This window comes from Cryptotermes secundus, unplaced genomic scaffold (assembly GCF_002891405.2).
Source record: "Cryptotermes secundus unplaced genomic scaffold, Csec_1.0 scaffold2336, whole genome shotgun sequence".
In the NCBI taxonomy this organism is placed as follows: domain Eukaryota; kingdom Metazoa; phylum Arthropoda; class Insecta; order Blattodea; family Kalotermitidae; genus Cryptotermes; species Cryptotermes secundus.
In genome coordinates, this window is record NW_019735608.1 from 112,219 (window position 1) to 128,922 (window position 16,704).

Consider the following 16,704-nt stretch of genomic DNA (forward strand, 5'->3'; position numbering starts at 1 on the left):
GTTGTGCCGCCGCAGGTTTCGCGTCCACTGGGCAGGCCACCGTCTCTTTTTGGGTTATCGGCATCAATTCATCTGCAGGTTCACTGACCGGTATCACTGCGACGTCGACTACAGGGACCTCTTCTTGTTGTTCCGCCTCAGGTTTCTTGTCCACTGGGGCCGGCTTTTCTTCTAATAGATGTGCCTCCAACTCTTGGCAGGCAATCGTCTTTAGGTCTCTTTCGGGTTTAAATGCGTACACCATCTCCATGTGGCGGGTGCCCATTATTTTTCGCGTTGCTTCCGTCCGTGCTTGGATAGCTCTTGTTTCTGTTCGAGTGGCTTCCATCCTTTCTTGGATAGCTCTTGTTTCTTCTCTGGTGGCTTCCATTTCTGCGACCAGCTCTTCTCGCATGGCGGCCATCTTTCCTCGCCAGGCTTTCCACCTGTCGTCAGCCCTTTTCTCGGCAGCTTCTGTCTGGGCCCTCAATTCCTTCCACAGGAGTTCCAACAGTTGCTCTGTTTCCATTTTTTAGCAGTAAAATAGTCGAAACAGTCGTAAGTTTAACTCTTCGAGGCGTGTTTAAGCTCGTAAAAATTCTGACACCAAATTATCACGTGTCTTGAGTTGGAATCTTGTTCGTCACGTGTGTAAGTTCTAATCCCACTTCTGACACCAGTTGTCGCGTATCGGGGGTATGACGCGACAAATAACTTCACGAGGTATTTGATGTAGCGAATTTTATTTCACATTCGCACTTACAATCACCCAAATTACAGATTTACGATTACTGCTATCTGCAGTATCACAATTAGTACACTCCAAATGCCACAATACAACTGACTGGTTGCTGGCTAACTCGGAACTAACTCGGAGGTAGCTCGAGGACTGACTCGTAGGTAGCTCCAGGACTAACTGTGAATAGCCTTCGCTGCTCCTCATGTAGCCTCGATCGGACAATACAGAGAACGGCCACGTAAGAAGCACCCTTGTTGCCTGGCGCTGTGTTGCTAGCAACGCTAGCGGTAGTAACCGCTGTTACTACCGTCGTCTCTCGCAATCCTGTTGCGTCACCGTTACATTACCGTGCGGAGGAGGTGGAGGGGAGCGCTGACTCACCCGCCGCGTCACTGCTGGTGGGGGGGGTTCTCCTTTGCGCAACATGTCACAATATTTTGAATTTTGAAATTTGAACATAATTTTAAGATGTACTTCAAAATTGCACGGATTGTTCCTGATGAAAATAATGAAGTAAAAGATTACATGTTGTAACTGCTATCTTATACTTAACTAATACACAGTTTCCTCTTCTTATGTTGAGAGAAACCAAATACCTCTAAGGGGAAAGAAAAAATATGTGTTGTGTACTAGATTATGAATTTAAATATTACCTAAGTTTATGCGAAAGGCAATAATATATCTGTGCAAAAGCACAGGATTATTAAAAGTATTGTTCAATTATGTAATATAATTTCCTTCATAATGATTGTGTTATGATTAATACACAGTAATTTTTAGAGATTGTAGGAAATGCTGTTGACTCTTCATTATGAATCCATCTGGCCAGTGTTATGATGAATGTCTACAGTTCTATATCTTATTATATTGACTTCAAATCAAAGACATGACTGAATGGAATATTACATTATAATTTGTTTTAGAAAAAATATCCATATGAATTAAGTTCATTATAGTTAGTGTGTAATATATACTGCAGAATACTTTATTGCATTGGACTAGGTAATGGTTCTGTTTCATTATGCTGTAAATCAGTTTTGTTTAAGTTACTGACAGCGATTATGATAGCCATGAAAAATGTAATTGTATATTGATCTGTGAGTTATTGCTTAAGATTAATGAATTCCTTAACTAATAATTGCTAAAATTCTTAATTTTGTGGTTTGGCTTTGTATGGAAGAAACAGCATTCTCGTGAGGGAGGGTTTGTGAAGAAAAAAGGATTGCAAACCGTTTTTAATATTTGCTTGCAAATAACAATTTCCATGAGCATCTAAGGATGCATTCATTTTGTGCTTCCTGCGAGATTGGAACTTGCATGTGTATAATGTAGCAACAATAAACACATTACAAAGGCATTTAGAAGTGTTTTATGTCTTCCAGCAGTTTCAGTACATGAAGAGTGCTATCTTCTGAGGTGTGGTGCCACGTAGGAACATACTTGCCTCTGTTTCAGAGTCAAAGAGTAAGCCAAGCAACAAGTACACTCAGTTTGCTGCTTGCTTGATTTTCTCTTTGACCTTGAAGATGGAAGTAGCCAAATTCTTTGAAAACATCAATGAATTTGTACCAGACTACATAGCTTCAGGAGCTGGGTAGCTAAGTCGGTATAGCTGATGGGTTACAGGCTGAATGTCCTAGATTTTAATCCTGGCAGTGCAAGGTTTTTCTCTTCTCCACAGCATCCAGACCAGCTCTGGGGCCCACCCAGCCTCCTGTCCAGTGGGTACAAGGGGCTCTTCCCAGGGTTAAAGGGGCAGGGGCATGAAGCTGACCACTCACCTCCATCTGGTGCTGAGGTCAAGAATGATGGAGCTATACCTCCGCTCTCCCATATGTCTTCATGGCATAGTGCTTAAATAATTAAGCACAGGGACAGCTTCACTTTTACCTTTACCTATACAGCTTCACATCTCAGAAGATAGCACTTTTCATAGTCTCCATGGTAAGAAACTGAAATCCAACATAGTGGTAATACATGTTGTTGCAGCATATCAGACATAAGATTAGAGTCTCGACCAGAAAACAAGTCATCTCTTAGTGTGGAATCAAGTTCGTCCACCTCAGGTTTTGGTTCAGGAGCAACAGGAATGGGACGTACCCTCACTTGGACGCCTCCTGCTTCTGTAGAAGGCTCTACTCCTACCTGGACAGAAGGCACACCATCTTTCACAGAGTCATCAAGCAGCGGTGACATAGGTATAGGTCATATTTCCAGTACGGTATTTGAATTGCATTGCATGTGATGCCTTTTTATTACTATAACCAATATTTTATATTTCTGCATGCTTACACTTAAGGCATGCCAGCAGATATGTTCATCCATGTCCCTCTGACAGGTTCATTTTTGGAATGGCCTTCGTTTTTTGAAGAGATGTTCAGAAATCTGGCTGTTTTTAAACTGTCATGTTGGTGGTAATGACTGAATAGTTTGCTGACTGGCAACTTGGTTTAATGGCACATAGCATATGTACTTGTTTTCCCATGAATATTACGGTTATTTACACCCTCTTAATATCAAAGATAAGTCTAAAGGACTGGTAGGAAATGGGGGACCAAAAGAAAAAAAAACGCATTTAGTTTAAAGAAGAAATTAAATTAAGTTAGAAATAGATGCTTCAGCAAAACGGTTAAATGCAGTGTTATGGGTAGATACATCTACCTTATATGACCTAGTGAACCGTCTGAAGACGATTCAAAGGGTTCGCCCCATGAAAGGCGTCGTGGAATTGCAGTCAACCACAGCCAATGCTCATATATTTCTTGTAATGTTCTTTTTAAAGATGTCACGTGACCCTCCCCCTCTTTTTTCCTTCCTCCTCCTCTTGTCGTGGCAAGATGACACGAACGATCGCTCTCTTTCCCTGGGTGGCGGTCGCGCAGGGTGGTTGTCCCTGCTCTTAGAAATTTCTGTTTGGTTTCCTTTTTTTTTTCCAAAATTAAATTTATTTTTGGAAGTCAGCGCGGTGTGTCCCGGGAGAGGGCCCCTTTGCTGAGCTATGGAGCAATGGCGAGGCAAAGGTGTTTTTTATAAATATATACGTATGGGTACCCTGTGACTACGTATACACATGTGAGTATTATTATTTTTTTTTTTCTTTTCTTGCTTGTGAAATTAAATGGGCGGTGCCCCATGAGAAAGGTAGTGGCTTGAATGACCGGAGTGGGTCATGCTAGGTTTCTTGTAATATCATTTCTTGTATTCATATCATATGTTTTATTTCCTTTATTATTGTTAAATGTATATTTATTTCGTTATTATATATATTGTAATTGTTAAACTCAGTCAGCATAGCTCTCGATTTGTGCGTGTATTTCCCACACAACAAGCGAATGAACTCCTCCCCCTTTCCCTCTCCTGAAATTTCGGACTGGTTACAGTCCGGGTAAATAACGGTTCACTAGGACAGAAATGCAGGAAATCTGGCTTGACTTAGTTCCCAGGCTTCCAAGGTAAGAGGTCTTATACACCTATTAACTACAGTGAGTTTAGAGAGGGTAGTATTGGCTGTGGTGTAACAGTGAGCATCTTATCAACATTTACAGTAAAGTTGAATGAGGCTGTTGACTTGGGAGGGGAATTTAAACTCAGAGATGTTGCTTGAATTTCCATATATAAGGCAGACAGTAATTGTTAAAGATTAAATGATACAGTAATCATTTCTTCATTAACCAGTTCATGCTGGCATTCTCTCAGCTGTTGAACTGTTAGCCAATCTTCTCAAAATCTGGTACAGACATCATGCCATTAAAAGCGAACTCAGCTTTTTGCCTTTTAATTCCTTACAGTCACTAATAACAACTTAATATAAACATGAACATGTGGTGGTACTTGCACCACTTAATATAGGATCTTGAAATTATATATGATGATAAATCTCTAAATATTTCTAAGTGATGTTTTGTAGAATGGAAGAAGATAGCATGGAAGAATTTTCACCTCTTCTTTATTTAGATAGCAGTAACAGGCAAACCATTGCAGCTAGGAATACAGATTTTTGATTGAAGGTCGACAGAATTTGTACTTAAATAATAAGTTTTTCCAAAAAAGAAAATATTAGAGTTTTTCAGAAAATAACTTTTAAACAAAACAAGCAGTGAGAAAAAAATCATTATATACAGAAAATATGTACATACTTAAGCTAATCACTACTGGAATTGAGACACTTGTTATGTCAGGGAATAAGATTTTGTATGCAGGTGTCAAAGAAGCCTGCCCACCTGTGAGCTCAGCCACAGTTTGGTACATTCCCTCAACTCCTCATTGTTGAAGTGCTGTGATCCCAGCCAGTTCTTTGAGTAGGTAAACAGGTGGTAGACACTCAGAGTGAGATCAAGGCTGTAAGGTTGGTGGTCAAACAACGCCCAGTTGAAATGCTTCAGCAGTGCTCGAGTGCGAGCAGTTGTATGTGAACATGCATTGTCGTGGATTACTGCTTAATCAGATGTCATAGTTTTTTTTTATTGTTTTGAAATACACTTCTGACCCTGTGGTCCCTTGTTGCATGCATTCTACAATCAGAACTACTCTTCTGTCCCAGAGAACAGCTGCCATCAGCTTTGTGGCAGACAGTGTTTGTTTAAACTTTTTTTGGCTTCTTTGGTGAATGTGCATCCACTGCTTTGATTGTTCTTTGGTTTCACCATTCACAAATGAAGCCCAGGTTTCATCACTTCTTGCTCATACAGTGTTGTTGAGAAATTCATCACCATCTTTGTGGTATCGCCCTAAAAAAGTCAAAGCTGAAGCCATTCTCTTCATTTTATGTGCACCTGTGAGCCTGTTCAGAACCCATGTTGTGATAGCCTAGCCTAATTGTGATAATCTCGTAGAGAAGAGTGCGTGAATTTGTGGAAATTCGTGCGAAAGTTCTGAAATTGTGAAGTGCCGTCTTCAACAAATTTTTTGTGAACACTTTGAACAAGATCATCGTGAATATTTGTTCACCCGCCCATCTTTGAGCATTCTATACCATTGTCTTACAGTTCCTTCACTCATTACATTTGGGCTGTAAACCATGCATAATTCATGATGGATATATGCAGCACTCATGTTTTTAGCCTGAAGAAAATGGATAACAGCACAAATTTTGAAGCTAGTAGGATTGTCAGTCACAGGCCACATCATAACTCACTTTGTAGAGAGAAAAATATACGCTAGGTGACTAGTCATATAGTGGTTTACGAGTCAATGAGACATGTGACACTATCTGTCATGCACGAGCTCTCGCCTTCTCTTACATTAGTTGCCTAAAACAAACAAGAAATTGCTTTCTGAATACCCCTCATGATAATAACAACCCTACTAATAGCAGCATCAGTCCATAACATATTTACAGTTGGTAAGAAGAAAAAAAATTCTTTCTTGATTAGGATTTGATCCTATGACTATCCACCCAATAACCCTGGCATGCTAACCCATCAGCTCTCTTGCATTCACTTTTAATCTTATTAACTTACATTACCTAAATATAACATTAACAACATTAGATTTGTTGGACTGAAAGTTGTGTGCTGTAAAGTGGTCTTTATGAGTTCTGTCCAGAGCTTTGTACTTGTGTTGAAGTAAAACTGTTGCTTGGTATACAAATTATTCAGGTCTGTATTTACATGTGTAATTGAAATTGCTGAGCTTCTGTACTTTGCCCATCACAGAATATGCTAAAGGAACACAATGTTTCAAAAGCTGAATCTGTTTTCAGGTGAAAAGGTGAAAGGCACCTACCCAAGTTGGGTCTGTTAGATAGAGATAATCTCACCGAAATGTGTTCTTTTGGAATATTATGCAGCAAACAGAAACTCATTATTCCTGAGTGTAATACTCCATCTCCAGAACCCTTTAGAAATAACAATGCAATTTCATGAAGTTACAAGTATGAGGGACAGTCAAATGAAAACGGATCAGAAGCCAAAACATATTAAAGAACATTTCTTACCTCAAAAGTAATCTCCAAAACTGTTAATACATTTATCCCACTGGGAGATAAGACGGTCATTCTGATCTTTGAAATAGCTTCTGGGCTGTCTACAGAACCACATCTTTACCCAGCCACACACGTCTTCATCTGATGCAAACAAGTGTCCATGAATGTCTCTCTTCAGGTCTCCAAAAATGTGAAAATCACATGGGGAGAGATCTGGGCTGTAGGGGGGATGTTGAAGCACTTCCCAACCAAATTTCTCTAGTGTATTCCTCACAGAGTTGGCAGTGTGGTGGCGCGCATTATCACGAAGAAGGGTAATGCCGTTCGATAGCATTCCAGGGCATTTTGACTTTATGGCATGTCTCAGTTTCTGCAGAGTGTCTTCATAGCGCTGTGCACTGATTGTGGCCCCATGCTTGTGAAATTCAACAAACAGGAGGGCCCTTGCAGTCAAAGAAGGTCATCATCACTTAACCAGAAATTGTGTACGGCTTTGGATTTCTTCGGTGGGGAAGAATTCACATGTTTCCACTGTCGGCTCTGCCGTTTGCTCTCAGGTTCAAAATGGTGGTACCAAGTTTCGTCCCCAGTGGCACTACGGGACAGAAAAGCATACTGTTCCTCATGGTATTGTTGCAAGTGACCCAGTGATGCAGCCATCTTCTGTTCCTCTGTTAGTTGATGTGGAACCCACTGCTCATAGATTTTGCGATACAGCAGGTGTTTTGTCACAATGGCGTATATGGAACCATGACTTATTCCCATCAAAAGACCAATTTCTTCCACAGTGATCCTTTGGCTTGCCCGGATATGACCATCCAATGCAGCAATAACATCAGGAGTGATGACATGATGAGCCTGTCCTCGTCGAGCCTCATCTTGCAGTGACACACGTTCCTCTCGGAATCTCTTATGCCATGCCAGCACATGTGAATGTGACATGCTGTGTTCACTGTAAACAACAGACACGTGATGATGAATTTCTCGGCCTCCTACTCCTTCAGCAGTCAAAAATTGCATTACAGTTTGCTGTTCTTCCTCACCCACCTCCATTACTGATGTTGGATGACCACACGTAGTGCTAACCTTACTTCCAGTGCAGTAAACAAACGACTAGTGTGCAAGGAGACGTCACTGTGCTTTCCCGAGTTCCCACCAGATGTTCGTACCATAAGCAAATTCCAGTATTACCAACTTGTGCACCGTGTGAGTTATGCATGGTGACCGGTTTTCATTTGACTGCCCCTTATATATTAGAATGACTCACTGAAAGTTGCAGATTGAAGACTGTACTAAACATAAGAAAACATCTATTCTGATGGGGAGTCATTGAAATGTTACTAATGGAATGTACTGTGCTGTGCTTAATAATACTGTGATGTTGATAATTACCATGCTAGCACAATCTCTATATGATGCTGAGCTGTTTTACAAATATTTACAGGTTGCCCAACGACCCCAATTCGAAGTATAAACCTGCGCAGAGGTAGTGAGGGTCCTAAATCCACATCAACGGAAGAAGTACTCAATTCCCACAACTCTGAGATGGTGAGTTGAAAGTAACCTTCCTCAGCTACTTCTTCTGTCTCAAGTGTCTGAACATGTATGTGTATCTCACATATATCGGAATAGTGAAGCAGTATTTTTAAGTGTAAACACTAGGCCACAGTATATTGTAGTCTGTAGTATGATCAGTACCTTTAAGATTTTTTATTCATATCTTGTATATTATGTATGCTTAGCCCTCAGGTGGAGCACTCGTGTACATACCAGATTTACCTGTCCGTAGGATGACCTCGAGTTAATCCCAATCTCTAGTGATATATTTTAAGGGAAAAGAATTTTTCACTTGTCCAGATAAAGAACATAGGCACTGGCTTATTAATTTAAGAAATTAAAGAAGCTTAGGTTCAGACAATGACATTATTTTAGTTATTACAGTGTACATAATTTCTGAGTCATTTACATTATTTGAAATACATTTTGTACATATGTTCAAAGATTTCTCTGAGATTATGGTTACTTATATACTGTATTATTTTATCATGTAAACAAACCTTTTAAATGCCACTGAGGGAACAGCATACTCCTTCCATCACAATGTTTTAGACTTAGATGGGATGAATGTGTACTTGTTATGGGGGGAGACTTAATGTTGTATGTAATTTTACTTGGAGAAACTTCAGAATGTGCCCACTTGGGACTCTAGATGTGAGAAGATATGAAAACTAAGCTTGGGAGAATAGGTTGTGAGAATGTGAAATGGATAGGTAGAACTTAACTTTGTTCATCATTCATTTGGCCAATGCTAGAGCAAGTCCCCCCTGCTTCCATTTGGTCTTCCATGATTGCATAATATGAGTTATTAAATGTTCACTTAATAGGCAGGATCACATGGAACTTAACAAAACAGTAATGACAGTTAAATATAAGCACTACAGCTTTAGCACTGATGTTATAGATGTCATCAGTTCTTGATACAGAGGATTACTGCTCATTTACAAACTTAGCTGCAGCACTGGCAGCTGTGATATGTTTTGAAACTTGTGAACGTGTTCAGTATTGGTATGAGATTGTTACTAAAATGAGTGAACTACTTCTAGCACCGTTTTGTTTGGAATCACATTTGATGGGTTTGACATTAATAAAAAATGTGCTTCAAAACCATTGCCACTAGCTGTAATCCTGACATCTGCAGAAGTACAGAACTGAATAATTCATGAAAATCTAACCATTCTGTATGCTTTTCCACAAATCATTGAATTCTATATCATTTATTGTACATTTTCTTGATGTATCATTATAATATACTCCCTTTTATACCTTAATGAAAATAAAATTAAAGAGCCTCATTTTATAATTGGTAAATGTGGTATACTTGCCGCGAGAAGTCGTGTATATTTGTTTGCCACAAGAAAGAATTGAAGTAAACATAAGAAAAGGAGATGTCTGTATGGTCATGCAGTTTCTAAGGGATTTGTTTTTCAAAATCCTTTTAAAGTTTACACTGTGAATAAACATCAATAGCTCTGTGTCTATCTGATCATGTCATCTTATTGTGTAAAAGGAGATAGTGTCAGAGTAAGTCTTAAATACATTTTTTACAAATGTTTGTATTTTGCTAATCATTTGTAGTCTTTATACAGTGCAGTATTAACCAAAGAAACACACAGACTTCTAATAAATTGGTAATGTTTAGAAAAGATTATTTTTATTGCAGCCATGTCTTTATTAAATTCTGTGGTTTAACTTTACCCTACCAGAGTTTAAGTTCTTATGGGCTGTTTGAAGTTTATACATTGAAGACTTGTGACAAATAGCATGATGCATCTTCAGCTGAGAATGATTACTACAATTCTTATGTAATTATCATCAGCATCCTTCTCATGGCAAAAGATTTATGCGGTAGCATAGTTGGTTGAGGCACTGTGGTACAAGCTGGAAGGTCATGGGATCGAATCCTGATGAGGTGGATTTTTTTTTCAATTTACCTAATCCTTCCAGCTGCGCTATGGCCCTGGGGTCAACTCAGCCTCTAAGAGAAATTAGTGCCAGGAATATTCTTCGGGGTAAAGGGTGGCTGGCACATAAGGCTGACAACCTTACCACCATCTATGAGCCAATTGTCTAGAAAATGTTGGAACCTCAACATCTCACAACCCTATGGGCCTCCACGGTCTATTACAGGGATAGCTTTACTTTTTTACTTTTTACTTATCCTTCCCATGGTAGGCCTAGGTGGGAACTCTCTTTGATTGTTGTGAGATGGTATTGATTTAGAGAGCTTTTTGAGTATCCTCTTCCTCTGGATTAATATTAAAATTTTTCTTTTGTCTAGGAATCCTATCAGAGCTCATTTAGAGACATTGTTCATCAGATTTTGTTTGTAGTGTTCAATGAAGTCTGTTGACCATAAACTTGGGATTCTGTTGTTATTTTTAAGTTTTCTTCTTTGCACATTCAAGTGCAGATGCAGTGTTAGGAAAGAATACTTTCTTATATATGTCTCTGCATTAGTTATCTTCAGTGTTAATAATTTTGAGAACCTGGCAGACATCCAAATTGGACAGTATTCTTGTGATAGGATAAAAGGTGTGGAAGTATGCAAAGGTATCACTGCCCATAAGTTTAAATGCATTTAACCTTGTATCTAAGTTTGCAGGATGGGAGAGCTTTAGATGGGCAGCCTAATTATTTGATGTTTGAGGTTCTTGCAGCAGTGAGCATGAAGAGTACCATTTCTGGGGATGTAACACTATCTTATCTGTAATAGGTTTGTTGACATTTTGGAGGAATATACTGTTTCCATCTGTAGCTGCTTACTGGTTGTTTGTTTGCTTGTTCGACATAGTCTTTGACTTTTAGGATGGAAACAGAATGTGCCTCCAAAACACTGGTAAATGTTTACCAGACTACATAGTGTTACATCCCAGGAGATAATGGTCTTCAGTTTAATAATTTGGTAATTGCAGGAAATGCAATTCAGACATATTGGTTTGTGTCCCAAGTCACATGTCACTGTAGTATCCTCAGCTGTTTTGTCCTAGGAGTTTAGCACCACACTGATATAGCTCTTATATACTAATGAGACAGTAATGTCATCAGCTTCATATCCTTTTCAGAGTTCATTTTTTCTTGTGGGATATTGGCCTGTGGAACATTTTCCAAATGTAAGATTTTTGTCAGCAAGGATTTCCTTTGGTCATAGGTTGCTGACTAATCCATCCATCATATTGTGGTAGTTAAAAGTTTATAATAAAGTTGAGCCCCAATGAATATTGATGTTAGAAATTCTGTTTATAACCTGTACATACATACTTCTGGATAGTATTCATGGTGTATGTGATGGCAGCAGATTTCTTGTGTTTGACAATTGTAAGAGGCACTGTCAGGAGTAACTATTCCATGGAGGCTGGAGCTGACTTGAATTGTTAGTGATCATAGAGACTAAAAAGTGGCAGGTGCTGGTCTCTCAGGAGTGCCTGAATGATCTTATATTTTATTCTTGCTGCCTTCTGATTGAGTGTCTCAGTTTTGTGAAGTTGACAATGTCTTGTAATACTGGAGAAAAAATAGATGTCCCACCATTTAGTACCCTTTCAGACCATAAATGAAGTGGGAAGTTATGAGAGAACTACATATTTCACAATCAACAGAACTTAAAGATCAATATGGAAGGTATACTGTCTTCTGTGATTTAACGCCACGTTGTAATCTGGTATAAGACAATCAACATTTCAGAGAGAAATACAACCTCCATCTTCAGGGTCAGAGAGTAAACCAGAGCTCTGCTTACTGTCTACTTCTTGCTGGTTTTATGGTTGGCTTACTGTTTGACCCTAAAGATGGAGGCACAACATTCCACCAAAGTGTTGGTGGTCTTCTACCAGACTACACAACATTACACCCTAGAAGGTAAGTGCTCTTCATAGTCACTATGGTGAGAACCTCATGTCAAAAGTATGTAAGGCATTGGAAAGGACACACCAACAGAATGAGCTCTTAACAGGATTCCAAAAAAGATCTTAAAATATCAAGTAAAATGAAAAGGAAGTTTGAGAAGGCTTCTGAAGTGATGGAAGGATCCTGTTTTGTAATATTAGTAACAGGCTGATAGGTCTAATGTTGGAAATGGTGGTGGTGATAGTAGTAGTGTTAGTACTGATGCATCGGAACATGAAGGCGAGAGAATTCAGTGTAATTTGTTGACACATTAACTCCATTATATTTGTTGTTAATCTAGCATTATCTGTGACTCACTTTTTATTAAACATCTGACCCAGTGATCTGGTAGACACAATGAAAGTTTATAACAACATCCATACAGTGAAATGCCATTGCGAACTTCAGCAGTTTTAAAAACTTTGTTTGTAGAGAATATTTAACAGAAATTAATATTTCTGAATATTATATAAAATCATTCAAAATGTTCTGAAGTGCGTGAATGTCATATTTTCACAGAACTTGGCCACTTATGGGAACATTACACAGTATGTGAGCACCTCATCATTTCATCATTCGTGTCTTTCACACATAGTAAATTCACAGAAGTTCATTGAATTCTGATGAAGGTAGATGTCAGTCCTTTCTCAAATATATCAGCCATCAGGCCAACACAGTGCCATCGGTCTAACCTCAGTATGAGGAAGTCTTATGTACAGAGAAACATCACAGTTCTCCATGAGATTAAAGTCCAGATATGTGCTCGATAAGTAATGATCATCTTTGATCATTAAGAATCCCTTCATGTGTGAGTTTGCTGGAAGAACGCTGTACATCCTTCTATCAGGGCTGGATTTTATAGGAGTAAGCTGTGTGACACAACAGTCAAATTGGAAACATTAGGAAAGAAACTAATATGTTATTAGAAATAATAGTAATTTACAAAGTGTAAGAACAAATACAAACCAAGGGAAGGAATTACAAAAAAAAAAAAGGGTATTATAAAGACATTGACATTCAGTATGCATACCCCATGAGTCCAAAACCAGATGCTTATGGCTAAATTAAAAAAATACTTCTCATGGGTGTTAAATGTGATGTGGGTCAACTTCCTGTTAGAAGAAGGAATGGTCACAAATGAGGGAGAAGTTGAACTGTGTAGTAGGTTTACTTACATGTTAAACCGCTATACAGGTGACTGCATATTTTACATGTCTGACCATTTTAATTGTATGTGCTAGTATTTAGGGTCGCAAGGAAAGGTGTGAGTACTACTTTGACATCTTATAAGATGTTTGCTTATACAGTTATTGACTTATTGGACTTCATCCATCCTCCTGTTTTGTATTTAAAAGCAACATTTCAGAGACTGGACTCTGTCTCCATCCTCAGGTAAAAGCAGAGTTAGTCCCTATTTCAGGAGGCTTTTACCCAAGGATGGAAACTGAGTCCAATCTCAGAAACATAGTTCTTAAATAAAGAACAGGAGAGTGGACGATGTCCAGAATGTTAATAATTGTAAGAAGTCACAGACTTTTAGATCTTATGATTGCATATAATTGTGTTATACTGTAAGTATACTGTTATGCAGTCCAGAGCATGAAAGTCATATTATAATAAGCTCTTTCAGAAGCATCGAACCGGTAGCTGGATATAGGAGGGTGGATGCATATCATATTGAGTTGTATGCTCCAAAATGTTTTTTTTCCTCCCTGTTACTCTTCAGGTAGGAACTTACCTTGATAGAAGAAAATTATGTATTTGGTGATGCAAGGTAATAGTAGGTATTAGCCAGTCTTAGTAAGTAGCACATATAAAGGAAGGCATTCAGTTTGATTATTGGTCCTGTCATTTGCGTCTGTGGTTGAATGTTCAGGAAAGTACTGAGAATAACAAGGGAGGTGACCACATCTCAGAAGAGTTAAAAGCCTTTACTTTGAATAAATCTTTTCTGTTCATACTTTTTTTAATCCCTTATATTTCATGCATTACTCTCTCTCTTTGCAAACTCCCTGACAACAAACTTTCTATTCCATCAGTGGACCACTATGGAAAGGGTATCCAATATAGTAGTACCTGTTCTAGATTGTTTGTATTGACAGTAAATTGGAAAAAGTAAGCTGTTCATGTTTCAGCCATTGGATCTGTTTTGTTTTCTAGCTAAACACTTCAGTTAAGAAAGAATCAAACATAGTGACTGCATGTAGATTCTAGAGGGTTCTGACGATGCTGTGTAATACTCTGAATTACTGGGTGTTTTGGACTTTATACATCATCCAGTGTTCCAGGAACTAGAAAACACAATGTTTGAGAAACTTGATCTATTTCCATCCTCAGGTGAGGGGGGAAGACATCTACTCTGTTGGGTCGCTTAGGAAGAATGACCAGTGAATGAGGTTGGCTCTTTCTAAGCAATCCAACAGAGTAGGTGTCTTCTCACCCCTCCTCATCTGAGGATGCAAACAGATCCAATTTCTGAAACATGTTTCCTAGTTAGCTTTCTCTAAGGGACCCAACAGAATAGATGTCTTCTCACCCTCTTCACCTGAGGATGGAAACAGATGTAGTTCCAAAAGTTGTGTTTTCTAGTTTCTAGAATACTGGATAGTGGACAAAGTCCAAAAGCCCAGTAATTCTGAGTATAATTATTACATGTATAAGTAGAGGGTCCTTGCATTTCCTGTACCCTCTTTGTAATTTACATGGAAGCAGAAGTGTGTAGTGGTACATATTTTCCTAAAGTGATGAAGTTTTAGTGTAACAGTGTTGAGAATGAAATTGAAACAGTCCAAAAATAATGTGATTATTAAATCTGATTTTAACTTTGAGTTTATGTGATATTAGAATATATATTTTTAAACTGCTCTTCTGATACATTACTTTTTATGAAGGAATCATTCCTCATTTGTATGCAAGGTGCATTATTATAGAGAAGAATGTGATCATATTGTATGTTCTGATTATTTGTTTCATATTTGAGACTAGTTGATTCATAATACTGGCCATATGTGGTACAGTTTGTCAGAATGCTTTAACACGAACTGTTTGTTAATGTGCCTGATTAAGTCTAATGTTGAAAATGTAAACTATGACTGTATTGTCATTGGGCATTGTACTTCATAACTGGTGATATTTAAGATCTAAAAGTTTGTGACCATAGTACATTAGTAGAAATATTGTGTTTCTGGACATTATCCATCATTCATATCCAACATTCATATGAAGAAAGCCACAAAATACGTTGGAATGAAGCAAAGGTCTTGCAGATTGAACCAGACACCACGCACAGGAAATACAAGGAATCTGCCCACATGTCTCTGCTAGGCCATCCAATCAGTCAACCCAGCTTGGACATCTCTCCCATATGGACTCCCATTATCACAGCAGAGGTCAAGAAATTATACCTCTGTCAAGTGTAGATTGAGTGGGAAAATTTGTTTTTCTTATGTTGGTACCATAATGGAGTGTCTCTTCTCTCCAGTTATGATTTCTACAGTGGCGGCTCGTAGCTAAAATTAGTGGGGGTGCTGCTCCAGAAAATTTGTAGCCTTTGTTTTAAAATTGTATAAAAGGAAACAAACATGTATAAAAAGAAAATTTATTCAGAAACTTGATAGAATCCTAAAAGAACAAAATCAAACATTTTTTACTTACTTTAACCTAAATTGTTAAGTTCAAGCTTAATCTATTCATTTAAAAATGAAATCCATTCTTCTTCTTTTAATTTGCGTGAAAAGATCAATAATTTTCTCCTTGATCTCTGGATGACAACTGAGGAAAATTTTCTCCATTGAAAGCACTGCAAGCGCATTTAGTCTTTCCGAATTCATAGTGCTTCTTAGAAAAGTTTTTATTCTTTTCAATGTTGAAAAGCAGCGCCCTGCCTCTGATGTAGTCATGGGAACTGTCAAGAGGATTTTTATCAGTTTCGTAATTTCACTAAAAACATCATCTAGATTATTTTCCAAGATAAATTTCAGCAGCTCAGTTAATGTGCAATATTCATGAATATTGGACCTACAATAGAATACTTTTAGTTCAGTTTCAAGCTTTTCTTTGTCCATCATGGGATATGCTTCAGTGGTCAGTACTATCTCTTCTGTGGGATATTCATTCTTAAAACTAGTGAAGCATTTCTTGTGGAACAATTTGGCAGCTACTGAGTGTTTAGTGGAAGAATACCTGTCCATTATATCAACACATATACAGTCTCACACTTCCTTAGCTTCTGCCATGAGTCTCTTTGAAGGATTCTCACAGTACTTTGAGTTTCTCAGTTCTAAAATAGCAGTTTTGAAATTTGTTATATATTCATTAACTTTAAACACACTAATTTCTCGAGATTGCGTTTGGTTGTAAATTATTTCAACATGAGGCATAATCTGATGAAAAAGCTCTAACCAAAACTTGAAATTATCATCATCCAGGTATTTTAAAATTCCTGTTGCTTCTGCAATGGTTTGATCTGCATTTGATGTTAACTGAATTTCAGTAAGGCAGTTTATTAAAGGTTGCAAATTTTCATGAACTCTGTTTATGATCCGTATGTTGAAGTTCCACCTTGTAGAAGATGGACGTGGAATGCTGACTTCCATATGCTTCTTGAGAATGGACACACGTT

The 16,704-nt window shown here is 38.2% G+C and overlaps 1 protein-coding gene across 6 annotated transcripts in view; it reads left to right on the forward strand.

Moving 5' to 3' along the window:
• The window catches only part of LOC111869729 (phosphatidylinositol 4-phosphate 5-kinase type-1 alpha), a 141,939-nt gene that overhangs the window by 103,041 nt on the left and 22,194 nt on the right, over nucleotides 1-16,704 (forward strand). For 5 of the 6 annotated variants that reach the window (XM_023861459.2, XM_023861463.2, XM_023861464.2 and 2 more), the window contains 3 exons: nucleotides 2,708-2,916; nucleotides 8,086-8,189; nucleotides 8,384-9,753. In XM_023861459.2, the coding sequence (XP_023717227.1) occupies nucleotides 2,708-2,916; nucleotides 8,086-8,189; nucleotides 8,384-8,446 (376 nt within the window). In that variant the 3' untranslated portion in view covers nucleotides 8,447-9,753. Of the gene's footprint in view, nucleotides 1-2,707; nucleotides 2,917-8,085; nucleotides 8,190-8,383; nucleotides 9,754-16,704 lie in introns of those variants that run through there. The other variant, XM_023861461.2, reaches the window with a different exon arrangement.